This window comes from Rhinopithecus roxellana, chromosome 6, assembly GCF_007565055.1.
Source record: "Rhinopithecus roxellana isolate Shanxi Qingling chromosome 6, ASM756505v1, whole genome shotgun sequence".
In the NCBI taxonomy this organism is placed as follows: Eukaryota; Metazoa; Chordata; class Mammalia; order Primates; family Cercopithecidae; genus Rhinopithecus; species Rhinopithecus roxellana.
The window spans coordinates 151,685,911-151,703,927 of record NC_044554.1 but is presented as its reverse complement, the minus strand read 5'-3'; the positions used below and the strand labels follow the sequence as shown (position 1 = coordinate 151,703,927).

Genomic DNA, 18,017 nt, shown 5'->3' with positions numbered 1-18,017 from the left:
GCAGTGACAGATGGGATAGGCAGGGTAGAACTCAGGTCCTCAGCCCTTTGTTGCAGAGCAGGCGGAGGTGGGAAGAGTGTGATTGGAAGAGGCTCCTGGTGAAAGTGCAGTTCTTCATGGGTGGGGGTGCTCTGACACAACCTCAGTGTTGATTGCCCCTTCCACACCCCTCTAACCACCCCTCTGTGCCTTAACTCCTCTTTCCAGCTCATTCTTCCACCAGTCCCCACAAGAATGCCTATAGAATCCTGGTGGTGTTGGGCAGAGGGGTTTTGTGGTTTTGAATTAAGGCAAATGACTTGACTGAGTCGAGGAGGACACTTGGAGGATGAGGACTGCCTGGGAGGAAGGGTGAGGGAGTTCTGTGTTCTAGCGCCAGTGAAAGAAACCCAGAGTCTGAAGAAGTGTGTACTCAGGGATTTGGTACTGTGTGTCCTCTGAGGTCTTCCATTCACGCCCCTTCATACATCTTCAGGAGGAAACCAATTCAATAGAGTACACCAGGGCAAGATTACGATTGTTACTTCAATCATATCTTACCCTGCAAGGATGTTGGAGGAAAATATATTTCAATGCCACGCTCAAAAGAGCTGTCATTTTTTTAACATAGTAAATGGGTTTTCAGAGAGTGATGTAATACTGTTATTTTTAATACTTTCTGTTTAGAAATGATTTTACTTTATTTCAGATCGATGCGTGCTAGAGAACAGAAAAATCTAAAGGGAACTTTAGAAAATGCTCCCTTAAAGGTTCCACCCTTAAAAGGTGGACCCTTTTAAGAAAGCTCTGTGTGTACATACCTGAATTTACAAATCAGAATCACAGGGCAATGTTTTAAGTAACAGGAAGATACAGGAGGGTTCCTTTAAACACCTTGGTACATTTCAGAGGTTTCTTATATATAGCTGCTGATGGCTTTACCAGAAAGCTAGGAGAGAGGAAACAAACAAACAAAAATCATGGAGATGAGATGAACGGATTCTGGGCAATGATGACAAGAACTTCATTTGTTTGTGCATGTGTGTGTTTCCCAAAAGTATTGCAGTGAAATTGGCGAGATAGCCTACCTGCAGTGCTTGGCAAATGCCAACCTACAGAGCTGACCATCCTGTATTGGCTGGTATATGAGTCTCTTTGTGAGAACACAGAATCGACAAGCATCATGGAGGCTATTTGGTCCCATCCCATGTGGAACCTATGGCTGAGAGAGGGGGAGTATTCAAGGCACACAGAGGCAAGGCCAAGACTAGAGAGACCTGTCTCCTGAATGCCTGTCCATCGCTCTTAACAGTCTTCTCTGCCGTTTGCATTTCTCTGTCTGTCCCCTCTGGTACATTGATATTTTCTATTTTCTAGGAAAAATCAGTTGCTGACGTCTGACAAGGTGGATGATGAGCTGGGTGCCCTGCGGCTCGGTAGGTGCAGCGGGTGCCTCTGTGCTGTGCCCATCAGGGCCCAAGGGGTCCTCATTGGCTCTGTCTGGGAGATGGGTGGTGGGGGGCCCCTTTCCTTCCACCTGACCTCAGCAAGTGGGTCCAGTCAAGTGAGCAGAGCAGACTACTCTCTCTCTGATTGATGTCTTCTACTTCTTGCCCTTCTCTCCTGGGGACATCCTTTTAAGAGACCAGTCAATCCTGGATCTACACTGTGGGGCCAGAGAAGCTCTTTGGTATTTTTTTTAGGGCCATTCAGTAATGGCCTTAGTAAGTTAACTAAGGTCTCCAGAAAACAGTTCTCATTCAGAGTATCAGTATAGCTCTGTCTGGGAAGGCCCATCCTTTTAAAAAGTTTATCAGTGTATTATGGAGGCATAAGACACAAACGGTGAAGGCATTAAGTGTACAACCTTAAGTGCTCTAGTGTGCATCTTCACTTCTGTGTACATCTGTGTAACTGCTCTCTGAGATCAAGATAGAGCACGTTTCCTTCCACTCTTTAGTTTTGAAGCAAACTTTTTTCTTTCTCTTTCTGTAATTTCCTACTCTCCAAAGACTGATGTGTTTGCAGGGTTTTGCAGAAGCAGCTAGAGATTGAGGATGTTGAGACCAACGATTGACCGTGAGAGGATGAGGCTTGAGTGCTGCCAACATTTGCTCCTCTTCTGGAGCCAACAATTTACCTATTGTAACATTTGGGCAGACAAGAGCTGTTCAGATGCTCTTCTTCTCCCTTTTGAACTCTCCCTTTTAAACTGAAGGAAGAAAGCAGTGCCCCTATTTAGAACTCCCTTGTGTGAGACGTGTAGTCTGACAGTTTGCTTTGATGAAGTTGAAAGAAAGGTGCAGGCGTCTGAGCTGTGGAGGCGGAGGTGGGGGTTTGTTTACTCTGCATAACTCATCCCAGAAGCAGCAGATCCTCAGAACTCCCCAGATGGGGTAGACTTCTGTGCAAGGCTGTGCAGAGTACAGCATGGAGTCAGGAGGTGCTGGCATCCAAACCCTTTTTATGTACCACTGCACTTTAAGATTTTGCAGTGAAAGCTGCTTGTGTTTGGACACAAGCAAAGCAGTTCCTGGTCTTCAGAACCCAGAGAGCTTCTACTAGAAGAAAGGCTGTTAGCAATTCTCAGAAGCAGCTGTTTGAAGTGTGTTTGTATATGTTTTCTGGAGGGAGGCCGACTCCTCTTTGCTAATGGCTCAGCTAATGATTTAGGAAAGGAGAAGAGGGTGAAGGATAGGAGACCATGGAACCCAGTCATGGAGGGAGTTCATGAAAGAGAAGAAAGGAAGGAGAAGTCTTGTGGGGGCCAGGGTGTTGGGAGTTGAGCAATTCAGAAACAAAAATCAAATTTGGTTAGAGGAACAGCACTCCTTCTCCACCCCAGTTCATTTTACTTTGGTTCAATTCAGTAAACTCTTGTCAGCAGTTACCTGCCAAGGCATATGCAAGGCTCTGTAGAAGGCAGACCAAGGTGAATAAAAGGTGGCCTTGCCTTTTTGGAGGGTGGGGTAGGTAGGACAAAGGAAGAGAGGTATCTTCCCATAGCAACACATGAAGCAGATGCCCAGCAGTGCTTAACTGCTTTAATAAGCCAAGTTCTGTGATAGGTTTCTGTATTAGTCTGTTCTCATGCTGCTAATAAAGACATACTTGAAGCTGAGTAATTTATAAAGGAAAGAGGTTTAATTGACTCACAGTTCAGCATGGCTGGGGAGGCCTCAGGAAACTTACAATCGTGGCAGAAGGGGAAGCAAACATGTCCTCCACATGGCGGCAGGAAGGAGAAGTCCCCAGCAAAAGGGGGAAAATCCCCTTATAAACCATCAGATCTCATGAGAACTCACTATTACGAGAATAGCATGAGGGTAACCGCTTCCATGATTCAATTACCTCCTGTCAGGTCCCTCCCACGACACGTGGGGATGATGGGAACTACAATTCAAGATGAGATTTGGGTGGGGACACAGCCAAACCATATCAGTTCTGGAAGCTTCCATACTGTGTAGGTATTTAGTCTGGACTCTGAAGAATGGGCAAGGTCTTGCCAAATAGAGATGTGGAAGGAGCCGTATAGGCAAAAGCCTGGTGTATGTGTGAGAAAGATTGGCTAGAGGTAACGGCTCTGTCGGGGAGGGTATGGGGGTCAGTGTGAAATGAGGCTGAAGTGAAGGCTGGGCTGGGCAAGATGATTTTGAGTGCTGTGCTAAAGAGCTGTACAGCAAGTCATTGGGCAGAGATTCTGTGCTAGTGAGATATCTAGGGCTGTGCATTTGGGGAATATATCTGGACTTAGGTGTAGAATAGACTTTAGGGGTACAAGCTTAGATATTGGGATACTGGTGAGGGGCTCTTGGCGTAGTCCAGAGAAGAGGTAATGAGACCCCTGTTACCTGGGAAATCCAGTGGGTATTTCAGCACCTGCCCGAATATCACCTCTTATGGGAAGTTTCCCTGAGCATTTATGGCAGAATTAATTGCCTCCCTCTCTGCTCTGAAAACCCTTGCACTAGTCCCTTTTTCAGCACTTACTGGGTTATGTTGTAATTTTTCAGGGGGCTCTGTCTCTCCCTTGGCAGGGAGCTGCTTGAATGAAGGGGTGGGGCCTTAGTCATCTCTGACCTGTGTGTCCTACATCATCCCTAGTACATCATGGCTGCTCAAGAATGCTCTTGCTGAGCAAATAGAAACATAAGGGCATATTCCTGTGACAGTGGAGAGAGAAAGGCAACGGGGGGCAGAATATGAGACATTTTGGAGGCAGAGTGATCTAGAGGCTGGACTGGCATGGTGGGTGAGAGGGTGGAGGTTTCAGCCTGGGGCTCTTGTAGAAGGGTAAAGAAGAGATGGGATCTTTTATTGAAACTGGAGCCAGAAAGGGTTCTGAGTTTCTGGTGTTGGGGCACTTCCAGAAGATATCTTGTAGTCAGTAGGAAGTTCTACACAGGTTCCCAGAAAAAAGCTATGCGGACCATTCTCCCTATGGAATCTTCCTATGAACATCATTCCCCTTGGTATCTTTGACTCCCTATTGAAATAAAACCCAATTACTTTATACATACATACAAACATACATACATCCTACAAAAAGCACGTAGAATGGTATGGGAAACAAAATCCTTTGCTGCTTTTCAGTCAGACATTTAAACCAGGACCTTAAAAATAGCATTCTCAAACCACTGACATTTACATTACAAATTGTCTGCCTGGCCAACATGTCGTTCTGGAGTGTTTTGTTTTTCCCTTGCATGGTGTTCCCACTACATCTGGGCCCGAGGCCTGCTGTATGGTCTTGAACCAACTCCCTGCATTCAGGGCAATTTCTCCCTGTAGAAGCCAAAGGAGTTTGCCTTTTCCAAGGGGCTCACTCTGGCCTATGCTCCATCAGGGTCTGCTTTTCCTGGGCCCCCAGCCTTCATTCCCAGATTTTCTTCATATGACCCAGGCATAGCATGTTTCAGGCCTGGCTCCCTCCCTGACAACCTCGGATTAAATAGAAACCTCTAAATGGTCTTAAATACTATCACTTTGTGCCTCCAGGAAACAATCTGGCTCAAGGCATTGCAAGAAACCCTTCAGGGACAGTCCTCCAGTAATCTGGAATCACTCAAGTTATCCTGCCCCTTTGTTTGGGGCCTCAGATGTCTAAGGTGGAATTAATCACACATCTCTTTTCCTCCAGAGAACATTCTCAGTGTTGGTCTTTGCAAAGCCTGCCTATCAGTCTTCTTCCCTTTCTTCCTTCCTACCCTTTTTTTTTTTTTTTTTTTTTGAGATGGAGTCTTGCTCTGTTGCCCAGGCTGGAGAGCAGTGGTGTAATCTCACCTTACTGCACCCTCCGCCCTCTGCTTCCCGGGTTCAAGTGATTCTCCTGCCTCAGCCTCCTGAGTAGCTGGGATTACAGGCCCATGCCACCATGCCTGGCTAATTTTTGTATTTTTGTAGAGATGGGGTTTCGTCATGTTGGCCAGGCCGCTCTTGAACTCCTGACCTCAGGTGATCCATCCACCTCAGCCTCCCAAAGTGTTGGGATTACAGGCATGAGCCACTGTGCCTGGCCTCCTTCCCCGCCTTTTACATTTCCCGCTCTCCTTCCCTTTCTCCCTCCTAACTTTCTTTCCTTATTTATCTTTAGCCCTACCCCTTATACTCTTATTACTTTCCTTTCCCATATGCAATAATTCTCTTATGCTTAATCTGTATCTTTTTCTTGTGTATGGTCTTGCAAAATCTATAATGTTTTGTGTGCATCATTTTTACTTGACATAGATAGCATTGTGTTATATATCTCATTTGGTTTCTTACTTTCTCTACCCACGACCATGTTTTTAAGTCCCATTCTTGTTGCTGGGTAGACATCTGGTCTTTGTTTTAGGTTATTTATGTAAGGCCATGGTCATAGGGTAGCTTTTCAGAGACCCTAACTAAGAAGCTGTATTAGTCCATTTTCATGCTGTTGATAAAAGTATATCTGAGACTGGGCAATTTACAAAGGAAAGAAGTTTAATAGAGAACTCAGAGTTCCACGTTGCTGGGGAAGCCTCACAATCATGGTGGAAGGCAAGGAGGAGCAAGTCAAATCTTGTGTGGATGGTGGCAGGCAAAGAGAGAGCCTGTGTAGGCAAACTCCTGTTTTTAAAAGCCATCAGATGTCATGAGACTTATTCACTATCAGGAGACCAGCACAGGAAAGACCCACCTCCATGATTTGATTATCTCCCACAGTGTCCCTCCCACAACACGTGGGAATTATGGGAGCTACAAGATGAGATTTGGATGGGGATACAGAGCCAAGCCATATCATTCTGCCCCTGGCCCCTCCCAAATCTCATGTCTTCACATTTCAAAACCAATCATGCCTTCCCAACAGTTCCGCAAAGTCTTAACTCATTTCAGCATTAACTTAAAAATCCACAGTTTAAAGTCTCATCTGAGACAAGGCAAGTCCCTTCCACCTATGAGCCAGTAAAATCAAAAGCAAGTTAGTTACTTCCTATATACAGTGGGGGTACAGGCACTGGGTAAATGCAGCTGTCATGGGAGAAATTGGCCAAAACAAATGGGCCACAGGCCCTATGCAAGTCCAGAATCCAGCAGGGTAGTCAAATCTTAAAGCTCCAAAGTGATCTCCTTTGACTCCATGTCTCACATCTAGGTCATGCTGATGCAAGAGGTGGGTTCCCATGGTCTTGGGCAGCTCTGCCCCTGTGGCTTTGCAGGGTACAGCCTCCCTCCCACTTGTTTTCATGGGCTAGTGTTGAGTGTCTGTGGCTTTTCCAGGCACATGGTGCAAGCTGTTGGTGAATCTACCATTCTGTGGTCTGGAGGACAGTAGCCCTCTTCTCACAGCTCCACTAGGTGGTGCCCTGTAGGGATTATTTGTGGGGCCTCCACCCCCACATTTCCTTTCTGCACTGCCCTAGCAGAGGTTCTCCGTGAGGGCCCCGCCCCTGTAGCAAACTTCTGCCTGGACATCCAGGTGTTTCCATACATCCTCTGAAATCTAGGCAGAGGTTCCCAAACCTCAATTCTTGACTTCTGTGCACGTGCAGGCTCAACATCACATGGTAGCTGCCAAAGGTTGGGCCTTGCACCCTTTGAAGCCACAGCCTGAGCTGTACATTGGCCCCTTTTAGTTATCACTAGAGTGGCTGGGACATAGGGCACAAAGTCCTTAGGCTGTACAAAGCACAGGGACCCTGGGCCCAGCCCATGAAGCCGTTTTTTCCTCCTAGGCCTCTGGATCTGTGATGAGAGAGCCTGCCATGAAGACCTCTGACATGCCCTGGAGACATTTTCCCCATTGTCTTGGGGATTAACATTTGGCTTCTGGCTACTTATGCAAATTTCTGCAGCCAACTTGAATTTCTCCTCAGAAAATGGGATTTTCTTTTCTATTACATTTCTTTTCTATTGCAAGTTTTCTGAGCTTTTATGCTCTGCTTCCCTTATAAAACTGAATGGCTTTAACAGCACCCAGGTTACCTCTCGAATGCTTTGCTGCTTAGAAATTTCTTCCACCAGATACCCTAAATCATCTCTCTGAAGTTTAAAGTTCCGCAAATCTCTAGGGCAGAGGCAAAATGCTGCCAATATCTTTGCTAGAACATAACAACAGTCACCTTTGCTCCAATTCCCAACAAGTTACTCATCTCCATCTGAGACCTTATTGTTCATACTACTATCAGCATTTTTGTCAAAGCCATTCAACATGTCTCTAGGAAGTTCCAAACTTTCCCACATTTTCCTGTCTTCTTCTGAGCCCTCCAAACTGTTACTCAGTTTCAAAGTCACTTCCACATTTCTGGGTATCTTTTCAGCAGCGCTCCCCTTTACTGATACCAATTTACTGTATTAGTCTGTTTTCATGCTGCTGATAAAGATATTCCTGAGACTCAGCAATTTACAAAAGAAAGAAGTTTATTGGACTTACAGTTCCACGTGGCTGGGGAGGCCTCACAATCATGGCAGAAGGCAGGAAGGAGCAAGTCACATCTTACGTGGATGGTGGCAGGCAAAAAGAGAGCTTGTGCAGGCAAACTCCCGTTTTTTAAAGCCATCAGATGTCATGAGACTTATTCACTGTCACAAGAATGGCACAGGAAAGACCCACTCCCATGATTCAGTTATCTCCCACTGTGTCCCTCCCACAACACATAGGAATTATGGGAGTTACAAGATGAAATTTGGTTGGGGACACAGAGCCAAACCATATCGGAAGCATTCTCATCTAAATTCAGATTCATATTTAAATTCCAGACTTTTTTTCCCAGCCCAATGGTAGAATCTATCGGCTTGTTCAGTGACCTGAGTCTCTAGGAGTTCTCCTTGTGCTGTGGCTGATTCTCCCTGGGGAGAAGGGAGGCTGCAGCATAAGATATAAGCCGTGTGTCCTGGGAGTGGTGGCCTTTGATACTACCCCCGCCCACACAGGCCTGCTCTAGCAGGCCCCTGTAGGGAGCTGGGTTCACAGAGCCAAGCCCTGAGCTACCCTCTGGAGTTCACTCTGCTCAGCCTTGCCAGCACCGTTGCCTTGGCATTGTTTCTCCCTGGGTCCTTTATCACTGTGTTCTGGTAAATGCAGTGGCAACAGGTGTAATGACAAGGGGGCCTTAGCTAACTGGGAAGTCACAGCTGGTGCTACCAGAGACCCAGGTGGGACCCTCTCCAGGCCTCAGTTGCCCCACTATGAGGTGACAATATCTGGAATATGGCTTAATGTCCTCCCTGCTGGAGGTCCAGGGCAGTGGGATGGCAGAGTGACTAGGAGTCACTCTCTCTGCCACTCTCCATTTGATTGACTTGGGGCCAGTTACTTAACTCCTCTAAGCCTCAGTTTCCTCATCTATAAGTGGGGGTAATAATAATTACTTTCTCATAAGGCTATTGTGGAGGAAGGTGATCAAATTCAAGCAGTCAATAAATGCAAGTTACAATAGTGATCATCTGCAATAGTTATTTTATCAGCAATGGTTCCATTTTCTTTCCTAGTCTTGTCCTCTTCACCTTCGTCCTCAGGGGAATGATCTTTCGAGTCATGCCCACCTTTTTTAAGAAATGTGTCTGAGCTAGGCTTTCCCGGTCCTGGCTCCATGGCTTAGGCCCCGGGCACTTGTTTCATTGTCTGTCCATGCGTGGAACTTTCTAGTGGACCAGTAGCTAAGTCTCACTTGGCAACATCCTCGTAGTATGAACAAAACAGGGTTGTGACAAGGAGCATGGACTCTCTTGATCTGGTTGCTTCCCTTCCACTGAGGGTCTGGGAGCCCCAAAACAGAGCTGAGGTGAATGAACTGGGGAGGAACTCTCCTTTCACTCAAACCTTCTGCAAACTTTGCAATGTCTGTGGTGTTTAGTGACTTCATGTTATGTTCTCTGTGAGTCATAACAAGGGGCTCACATGGCCATGGTTTTGTTTCAGAGGATGTGGAGGATGAGTTGATAAGGGAAGAGGTCATTCTGTCCCCAGTCCCATCAGTGCTTAAGCTGCAGACAGCATCAAAGCCAATCGACCTCTCAGTAGCAAAGGTAAGTGTAAGGAGACTCCCAGGTTAAATGCATCTTGATTTGAATGGGTATGGATGGCATGATTTTCGTGTTTCTGCCCCAATCCAGCTCATTGTAATCTCTTGGTCATTGTTGAAATGGAAATTTGGGTGTGGTGTAGAAGAAAACTGAGAGTCAGGAAAACTGCAGTCTGGTCCTGGCAGCTCTTGTTCCCTCTCCAAGACAAAAGGTGAGGGAGGAGGTTATGTCCTCCCCTCCAAACACTGTGGGAATAGAGCTGCTTTATCATGTCCCTGTGAGTACCGTTAGGGTGTACTGGGAATGATCCAGTTGTCCCCATGAGAGCAGCGCTGTTCCTGTACTGGTCTCCTAAGCTCTGGCCAGGTTGCAGTGAGGGAAGGACAGGGAGGTGTTAACAATTCTTCAGCACTGTCCAGGTGCACTTCCATGGCCACTTAAAAGGGCCCCATGGTCACAGGGGACCTGGAGAGGGTTCCTGGCCACAGCAGCCTCCTCTGCAGGGGTGTCTGGGATTGCTCACCATCCTCGGCTACTAGGGTGGCCTCACTACTCCCATGGCCAGAGGCTCCTGCAGGATGGAATGTCATTCCCGCTGTCCTCTTCTGGCCTTTCACCAAGATCCAGGAGGGAAAAATAAAACTCCTAGGGACACAGCTGACCTCCCTTTCTTCCTGCTTACTACAGATTTACTCAGCACACAAATCAAAGAGCAAAATACTTGTCTAGAGGCTTTGTCCTTTCGTCTCCTTCCCTTCTCCTCCCCTTTCCCTTCTCTCTCATATCTCCCCCTTCTCCTTCCATTGTCTCTTTTGAAGCTACAGAGGATCAGATACACTTAAGTGGCCCCAAACCTGGGAGGAGGTGCTCTGTCATCTGTCACCACATTCACGGGACGATGAGTCTTTGCAGAGGGCGCTTACGCTTGGGGCAGGCCCCTTAGGCTCCTAAAGACTACCCAGCAGTAGCATTTCCAAAAGCAGCTGGAAAAAGTGAGGCCTGCAGAGAGAACAGGAGGCCCCAGGGCACGTGGCCTCTGTGGAAAGCAGAGTCCAGGTTCGCAGGCTTTGTTGACCACACTGTGCCTAGCGGGAGCTGTCATTCTGAGCCCCGACAGATGAATCCACACATCCTTTCTCCTGTGTGCCACCAGCCCACATTTGATGACGTGTGGACAAATGCTTCTGTCAAAGAGGTTTTTCCTTATATTTAATGAAAAGGAAAAAAAGAGCTGATTCTGGTGGAAAATAAGGAAAGGTCTGACCCAGACAGGGGGTGCAGGGAAGTGGCTGTAGAATCCACCTGCTGGCCTTGGGACTCACTCAAGGCTTCAGAGACCCCCTCAGATGTAAAACTATGGCAGAGAGAGGGTGGGCCCATCATGAGGGGAGTGGGCGAGGACACACTGCCTTTCTCATCTGAGGGCCTGTCCATGGGGAAGGGATTGACCATTCTGGGGGCTCTGGAGGGTGATGCGTGGGTTAATGGGGAATGAACAGTGAACTCATTATCAGCCAGAAGTCTGGAGAAGACAGCTGTGAAAAAGTTGAAGGGCTGCCTTGAGAGATGGTGGGAACCACTTCGCTGGGGGTTGGGGTGGTTCAAGCAGAGTTCATGGGGGACCACTCATGGGCGGCATCACAGAGGAGGTTCTTACGCATGGTAGAGAGTTGTACTGGACCAGGAGTTGGCAGGCATTTTCTGTAAAGGGCTCAATAGTGTATTTTTGGCTTTGCTGGCCCTGTGATCTCTGCTGCACCTATTCAACTTTGCCATCATGGTATGAACGCAGCCACAGATGGTATGGAAACAAATGGGCTTTGCTGTGTGCCAGTAGAACATTATTTACAAACAGGTGGTGTGGGCAGATTTGGCCTGTGGGTCACAGTTTAGTAACCCTGCGCTAGAGCACCGGCTCTCAAACCCGGTGCACTGTGTAATCACCTGAGGGAGTCTTAAAACTACTGATACTAGAGTCTCACACTCAGCAACTGGGGTTTAATTGACTGGTGTGTTTTCTGAACATCAAGATTGTTTTTAGGAACTTCCTATCCTACATGGTTCTAATGTGAGGTCGAGTTTGAAAACCCCTAGTCTTGCCTGTGGAGGGTCAGAGGACCTCCAAGATCCCTTGCAAATCTAAAATTCTCTTTCTCAAGGCCCCTGTAAGGAGCTTACAAAGATTTTGTCCCATGTGAGCACAGGCCGGCTTGGTTTAAAGATGTTCCAGAGGTAAGACCCTCAGGATTGAGTTTCTCTTTCCTCAAATGTAAGAATGAGCTTGGAAAATAAAAAGAAAAGAGATGAACCATGCTAGAAAATGGACTTCCCTGCTAGAATTCAAGAACAACTTCTGCAGGAATATGCACACTGAACATTGTATTGTTGTTTGCTTTTAAAACAACCAGTAAAACTCTCTCTTCTTTTTATAGGAAATAAAGACCCTTCTGTTTGGTTCCAGCTCTTGCTGTTTCAATGAAGAATGGAAACTTCAGAGTTTTTCCTTTAGTAACACAGCCTCATTAACATACGGCATTGTGCAGAACAAGGCAGGTTGCTCCTAGGTTTCCTTGGGACCTTTCTGCTGGGCCATCACGCATAGGGGCGGGTGTACCTCCCGGTTTTGGTTAATCCTGTGAGCATTAGCTGGGCTGTTCTGGGCCAGCCAGCCCCGCATGTGCTGAGTTGTCACTTGGTGCAGGCACTTCAGATGTGGCTGGTGGAGCGAAAGCTGGGGAACAAGACCCTCTGCTTTGGAGATATTCAAATTGAACATGGATTTAAGGAGCACTTGTTGTGAGTGGTGCAGGTGCTGCGATCCTCAGCAGGAGAGCGCAGTAGGAGGCCTTAAGTCTGCTTGGGGCCGCTGGATGGGGCCTTCTTAGGCTGATCATTGAGAGGTTCACAGGATTTTGCAGATAGAGCTGGAGAAAGGGCACTCCAGGCAGGTGGCATATGAATGAAGGGGAAGCGGTATGAAAGTCTGGGGGCTGCAGGAAAAGGCAGAGGGATCAAGTGTGCGGAGCAAGTGCTTGAAGAGAAGGGTGTAATAGAAGCTGGGCCAGCAGAGGCTGGTGGTTGCAGACCCAGAACATGGCTTATACCCAGTTCCCACATTATACTCATGGGCAGAAGATAAGCTAAACCCAGGATCAAGAATCAGCAGATGAGCAGAGCAGCTTGGTCCGGTTCAGTTTCTTAAGCCCCAGGAACCTCCCCTGCGCCACACTGCCTGAGGTCGAGCCCCAGGACCACCAGCTTCTGTCCCTGCCTCTCGTGGCCAAACTCAGCTGGTCTTCATGAGCACCCCAGCCTACCGTTCAGACAATCCTTAAATCCGGATGAGGTCTGTTTGTGTTGTTCAGTCCCACCAGCCTTTGCCAATGTGTGCCAGGAGTCAGATCCTGTGCTAAGCCCTGTGATGCCTACAGAGATGAGCTCCTCAAGGAGCCTCTGCACTACAGGGTGGGAAAGGACAAAGATACAGCTGATGTGGTACCGAAGCAGGCCACAAGAGGAGCGGAAGGGAGCGCAGAGCTCACATAACCGTAGGCTGCTGAAGGGGCTCGCTGCCAGCCAAGATGGTCAGGAAGGCTTCTTGGAGGAGGAGGCCTTTAGGATGGGCCTTGAAGGCTGGGTAGACAGTTAACACTCTCAACCTGTAGACACAGAAACGTTTCCCTATATGATGGAACACCTATGGTGATGTCCCTGGCTTCACAGCTGACTGGTTATGAAGAGTCACTTTCCTCCCATGACACACTGTCAACTGGCCCCTTCCTCTAGGAGTGGACGCAGGGCCTTGTCACTCCCTCTCTGTGACCCAAGGTTAGTGTGTTGTAGAAGCAGTTGCCACATCAGAGGCCCTTCTGTTGCAGAAGGCAGGGCCCCTTTACTCTGTCACTTGGGTTCTGGGGTGAGTTTGGGTGAAACCAAAAACTCTGCCCCAGGCCAGTTCTCACTGGCAGCAATGGTCTCATTCTTTGCAGGGTGGTCCTTGCGGAGTCCTGGCAGCTGTCCAAGGCTGTGTCCTACAGAAACTCCTGTTCGAAGGAGATAGCAAAGCTGACTGTGCTCGGTAAGTCAGTGATCATTCTGGCAATATCTTATTTTCCCAAGTCTTCTCTAGAGTGTCCAGAAAAAACAAGCAAGGAAGCGTGTGTGTTCCCTGATATTTCCTGTCTTCTGCAGGTCAAGAAAGGAGAGGTTAATGGCAGCTAGCTGACAAGGCCTGCGCAGACCAGTGTTAAGGAGACTTGTGTGCATTTGTTTCTAAAAGCGAGGAGGGTTCTCAGTGGTGCTCCACCTGGGAAGGGGCTGCAGGAACAACATTGAAACCAATTTCCTCTCCTCACACAGCAAAGCTGCCCAAATCCCTTACACCCACCAGGTCGACCTGCTGACCCTTTGACTGAGTCCAGGCCTCCCCTCCCTCCCCACGCTATCTCCCCTCTGCCAACATTCATAACCACACATTCCAGGCCGCCCCACAGACTCATCGCTTCCACTCCCTGCAGCCGTTCAATTTTCATTTCACACATTAAGTGTTTGCACATGAGCAGCTCATTCTCATTCATTCAGCACACATTCCTGGAACATCTCTGTGCAGGCACAAATGATATAGGGGAGATTTAGATGAGCTCTGTCCTCTCCAGAAATGCTCCATGAGGTTGAGAGGCAGATAGAAAACCCCTATCTCATACCGTCATTGGTGCCAAGATGAAAGGATTGGCAGAGCACTGGTGGAGCTGGAGGCGAGGCCTCCTTTAGGAGGTGGACTGCCTCTCTTTCCCTCCCTGCAGGCCCGGTGACCAGCTTGTACCGAGTCACCCTCGGAGCTACAGAACTTCTGGCAATTGGCCTTTTAAAAAAAAAATTTAGTTAAAATATAACATATACAAAGTAGTTATATTATGTGCGTTCTGCTCAATGAATTATCACAAAATCACACACCCCTGAACACACTGCCTAGATTAAGAAAAAATGTTTCTAGTACTCCAGAAGAATCCTCTGGTACCCAGCAGGCACCCCTATTCTCCTGAAGTGACATTAATCCTTAAATGGATTTTAAAACCATACTTAATCTTGCCAGTTCTTGAACTTTATTGAAAGGTACTTGTTCTTTGAAATAAGCATTTGAGAATCTTTTTTTGAAAAGCCTGGGTGCTACACGGATAACAAGGCCCATTGCCCGTGCATTCCTGGGAAAGATGCTGTTCACTGGGAGAGCCATCCAGCCAAGATTGGTACTCCAGTGAAACACATTTCACCAGCATGGATGATTTTGCCGTAGATAGGGTTCAAGTGAAGGTGGCTCTTCATGCTTGGCATCTTATAATTTTTCCAGTGGTTTTGCACAGTAATAATCAAGGCATTACCTCTCCAACCGAAGATGCTAATCAGAAGCACAACAACGTAACACTTCTGTGGCAAGATCTCACCTGTCCTTGTTCTTCTCTCTGCTTCCCCTCCCCTTTGCTCTCAGGTCTATGCTTCGTGGCTCTTGTCTGTACAGGATCATGCCCCACTGCCTGCTCTGGAAGTTCAGCCCCACAAAGGGCTGGGAGGTTTGAATGTCATGGGCAGAGACCCTGCCATCAGCTCTCCCTGGTGGACTCAACACAGTCCTGTATGCTCAGGAATGCTCCTGACTAGGTAGATCTTTGCTAAGTGAGAACCCCTGGCTGCCCTCAGAGGGTACAGGGATACTGAGCACATACGCACCCACCTACCTACCTCCCTTCCTTCCTTCCTTGCACTGAAAAAAATATGCAGAGTGTACTTACCAGGTCCTTAGCAGGGATACGGGGCTGAACAAGACACATACAGGTGCCCTCATGGCACCTACGATTGAACAGGAGAGCCAGATAGGAACAGGTGGTTACAGGGGACATGCTAAGGGTTCACCTGGACATGAAGTGGCTCAGGGCGGGCTCCCTGGTGGACTGACGTTTTCATCTTATGGAGATATGAAGGATGGACAGAACCCCTGATTCCCCTTTATATGCATCCTTGCACACTCTTATTTCCCCTCAAATTTTCTTCCCTTTCACGGCAAATATTCTCAAACTCCTTCCTGGGCCCTCAGGCTCTGTGCTCAGGCTCTGCACCTGCTGGCTTCTCTCATTGTACATGGGCCACATCTTTGTGGAGGCCTCCTCGGACCTCCCCCATTAAGATAAACCCAAGCCGTGCCTCTAATAACTGCACTGCCAGTTGGTGCTCTTGCTCATCGATGTAGTTACCTGTCCACATCTGCTGCCACCTACTACTGCCCACTCCACTCCAGAACACAAGCCCCATGAGAACAGGGACCTTCCTGAGCTGGTTCACAGCCAGGCCCCTGGCATCCAACCCTGTGCCTGGTCCACAGAAGAGGCCCTCAGAATTTTTGTTGAGTGAACACATGGACAAATGAATGAGTTATCCAAACAGGGAGGGGAGGCGGATTGGTATTCCAGTAAAGAGAACAAGATGTGCAAAGCCTGTGGGCAGGGAGAGGAGTGGGGAAGTCACTGGGGATAGTTAGGGCAGCATTTGCAGGAGGAGGGTGGGACCTGGGGTAGTGGCAGGTCAGCGCCAGGCTGCCAGAGGGGGCTTGGGTGCCGCCAGCTGCTTGGATCAAGCCTTGGCCCTTGCAACAGATTGTCTCTCAACTCATTTCGGCCCAGTGCTCCTTCAGAGTTGCTTTTGAACTTCAACGTGGGCTTCTAGGGGAGCTTACAGATAGTTTCCCAACAATCAGGACAAGGCATTTAAGTATGTTCCAGGAAGAGCCGACTGCTCAGGGCACAAGGCCAACTTGGTTTTTTGTTGCCCTACCCCCACCCCACTAAGGGGATGTGAGAGCTTCTGTATCCCCCAGGCCACATCCATGGGGGCCGAGCTCTGCTTTCCATATCAGGGAGGGAAGCCAGGCCTTAGAAGGCAAAAGCCATCCAGGTTGGGATCCCAGGGGGACTCTGGGTAGAAAGAAAACTGCTTAGCTGGAGGAGTGAGGTTTTCTACCTGTCACTGCCGACCAGGCAGGCAACTCCTAGCTGCAGGCCAAGGATGGTGCAGCCCACTGGGTCCTGGGGCCAGTGGGGGTGGACAGAGGAGGAGGGAAGAAGGAACTGCTGGCCTGTTGGGGATTGTCATGTGTGGGGGTGTGCCAGGTGCCAAGGAGCCGGACCCTATGGGGTGGCCTGCCTGGCTGGACCAGAGGAGGTCTGTGCCGTGCAGCTAGGAGAGCACAGCCTGCTGGCCAGGGCCACTTTCTCCAGCGAGCCTGGAAGGATTAATGGTGTGGGAGAGTGACCTTGCCTTTGTTTGGAGCCCTGAAACTCTGGGTGCTGCTTGTAGCCCACCCCCTGGGCTGGGTGCTGCTTGTAGCCCACCCCTACCGGCTGCTGCCCCATCACAGAGGTGCTGTGCTGTGTAGGATGAGTGAAGTGGTCTGACTTCCTGCTCCCACAGTCCTCCTGGCAGGCCTCAGGGGACATCCTTCAGACTCAACTGAGAGGGAGGAGTGGAGAACCTGGCTCAGTTATGGAGCTTGCTGAAAAAGCCTCAGGGGACTCAGGCAGAGGTGTCGCAGGGAGACAAGCTGGGGAGGCCCAGAGACCCTCTCCCCTGACCCCAGCAAGGACTCACCTCCTCCTGGTAGTGGGCCCTGGGCAGCAGGCACCAGATGCCCTCCCCAGCCTTCCCACCCCAGTCTCCTCCCACTCTCCTGCCCTGGTCCTGCCTCAGGTCGCAGGTAGATAGGGGTTGGGGAGGAAGAACCCTCCTGAGGACCGGTTAGGGCTTCTGTCAAGTGAAGACCAGGAAGACCAGGGAGTGAGGGCCGGCTGTCTGGGGCCTGGAGAAGAGAAGGGAGGTGGAGTCCATGTCACTGCTTTGCCAAGGCCTTGCAGGTCAGAGGCTGCAGAAGGTCGTCCTTGCCAAGTGGGTGGGTGTCTAGCCTGTAGATGTTGGTGCCCAGGCTGGGAGGGGGAATGCATGGCTCTGTGCCCCTCAGCCACCCTGGGAGAGGGGAAGTGTGCTGAAGAGAGCACCAGACTGGGTCAGGACCTGGATTATGGTTGTGTGGAAATGGGGCATCACTTTCTCTGTTTGTGAAGTAGGAATAGTCATCTCTGGCCTGCCTAAATTGGACTCAATAAGAAAATGCAAAGTCCTTGGTAAATCTTCAAGGGCTCTACAAGTGAGTAGGGCCATCAAATTCAGCCTGCCATGGTACAGATGGGGAAACTGAGGCCCAGAGAGGGAAAGATGGTTGTTCAGGGTCACATCTGGCATCCCTGGCAGAACCAAGACTGGTACCTGGTGCCCCTATGTCACACTGTGCTGCTGTGCCCTGCAAGAGGCATGGAGCAGTGGGGGCCCAGGGAGACCAGGAGGGAGGCTGAGGGCTCTGAGTTTTAGACTTCCATCACTGGACACCCATACAGACTCCTAGGGACCAAGGGGTGGTATCTGTTCATGAACGGCTTCACGATGGAACCTCCCCTTTGGCTTTAAGTTAGAAAAGATGAACACAGAAGAGTACAGAGAACAACATAGCAAACACC

The 18,017-nt window shown here is 49.0% G+C and overlaps 1 protein-coding gene across 2 annotated transcripts in view; it reads left to right on the top strand.

The window, feature by feature from the left end:
* The window catches only part of MINDY4 (MINDY lysine 48 deubiquitinase 4), a 133,321-nt gene that overhangs the window by 67,826 nt on the left and 47,478 nt on the right, over positions 1-18,017 (top strand). For both annotated transcript variants that reach the window (XM_030932412.1, XM_010365066.2), the window contains exons 6-9: positions 1,357-1,415; positions 9,359-9,465; positions 11,895-12,011; positions 13,452-13,540. In XM_030932412.1, the coding sequence (XP_030788272.1) occupies positions 1,357-1,415; positions 9,359-9,465; positions 11,895-12,011; positions 13,452-13,540 (372 nt within the window). The remainder of the gene's footprint in view (positions 1-1,356; positions 1,416-9,358; positions 9,466-11,894; positions 12,012-13,451; positions 13,541-18,017) is intronic.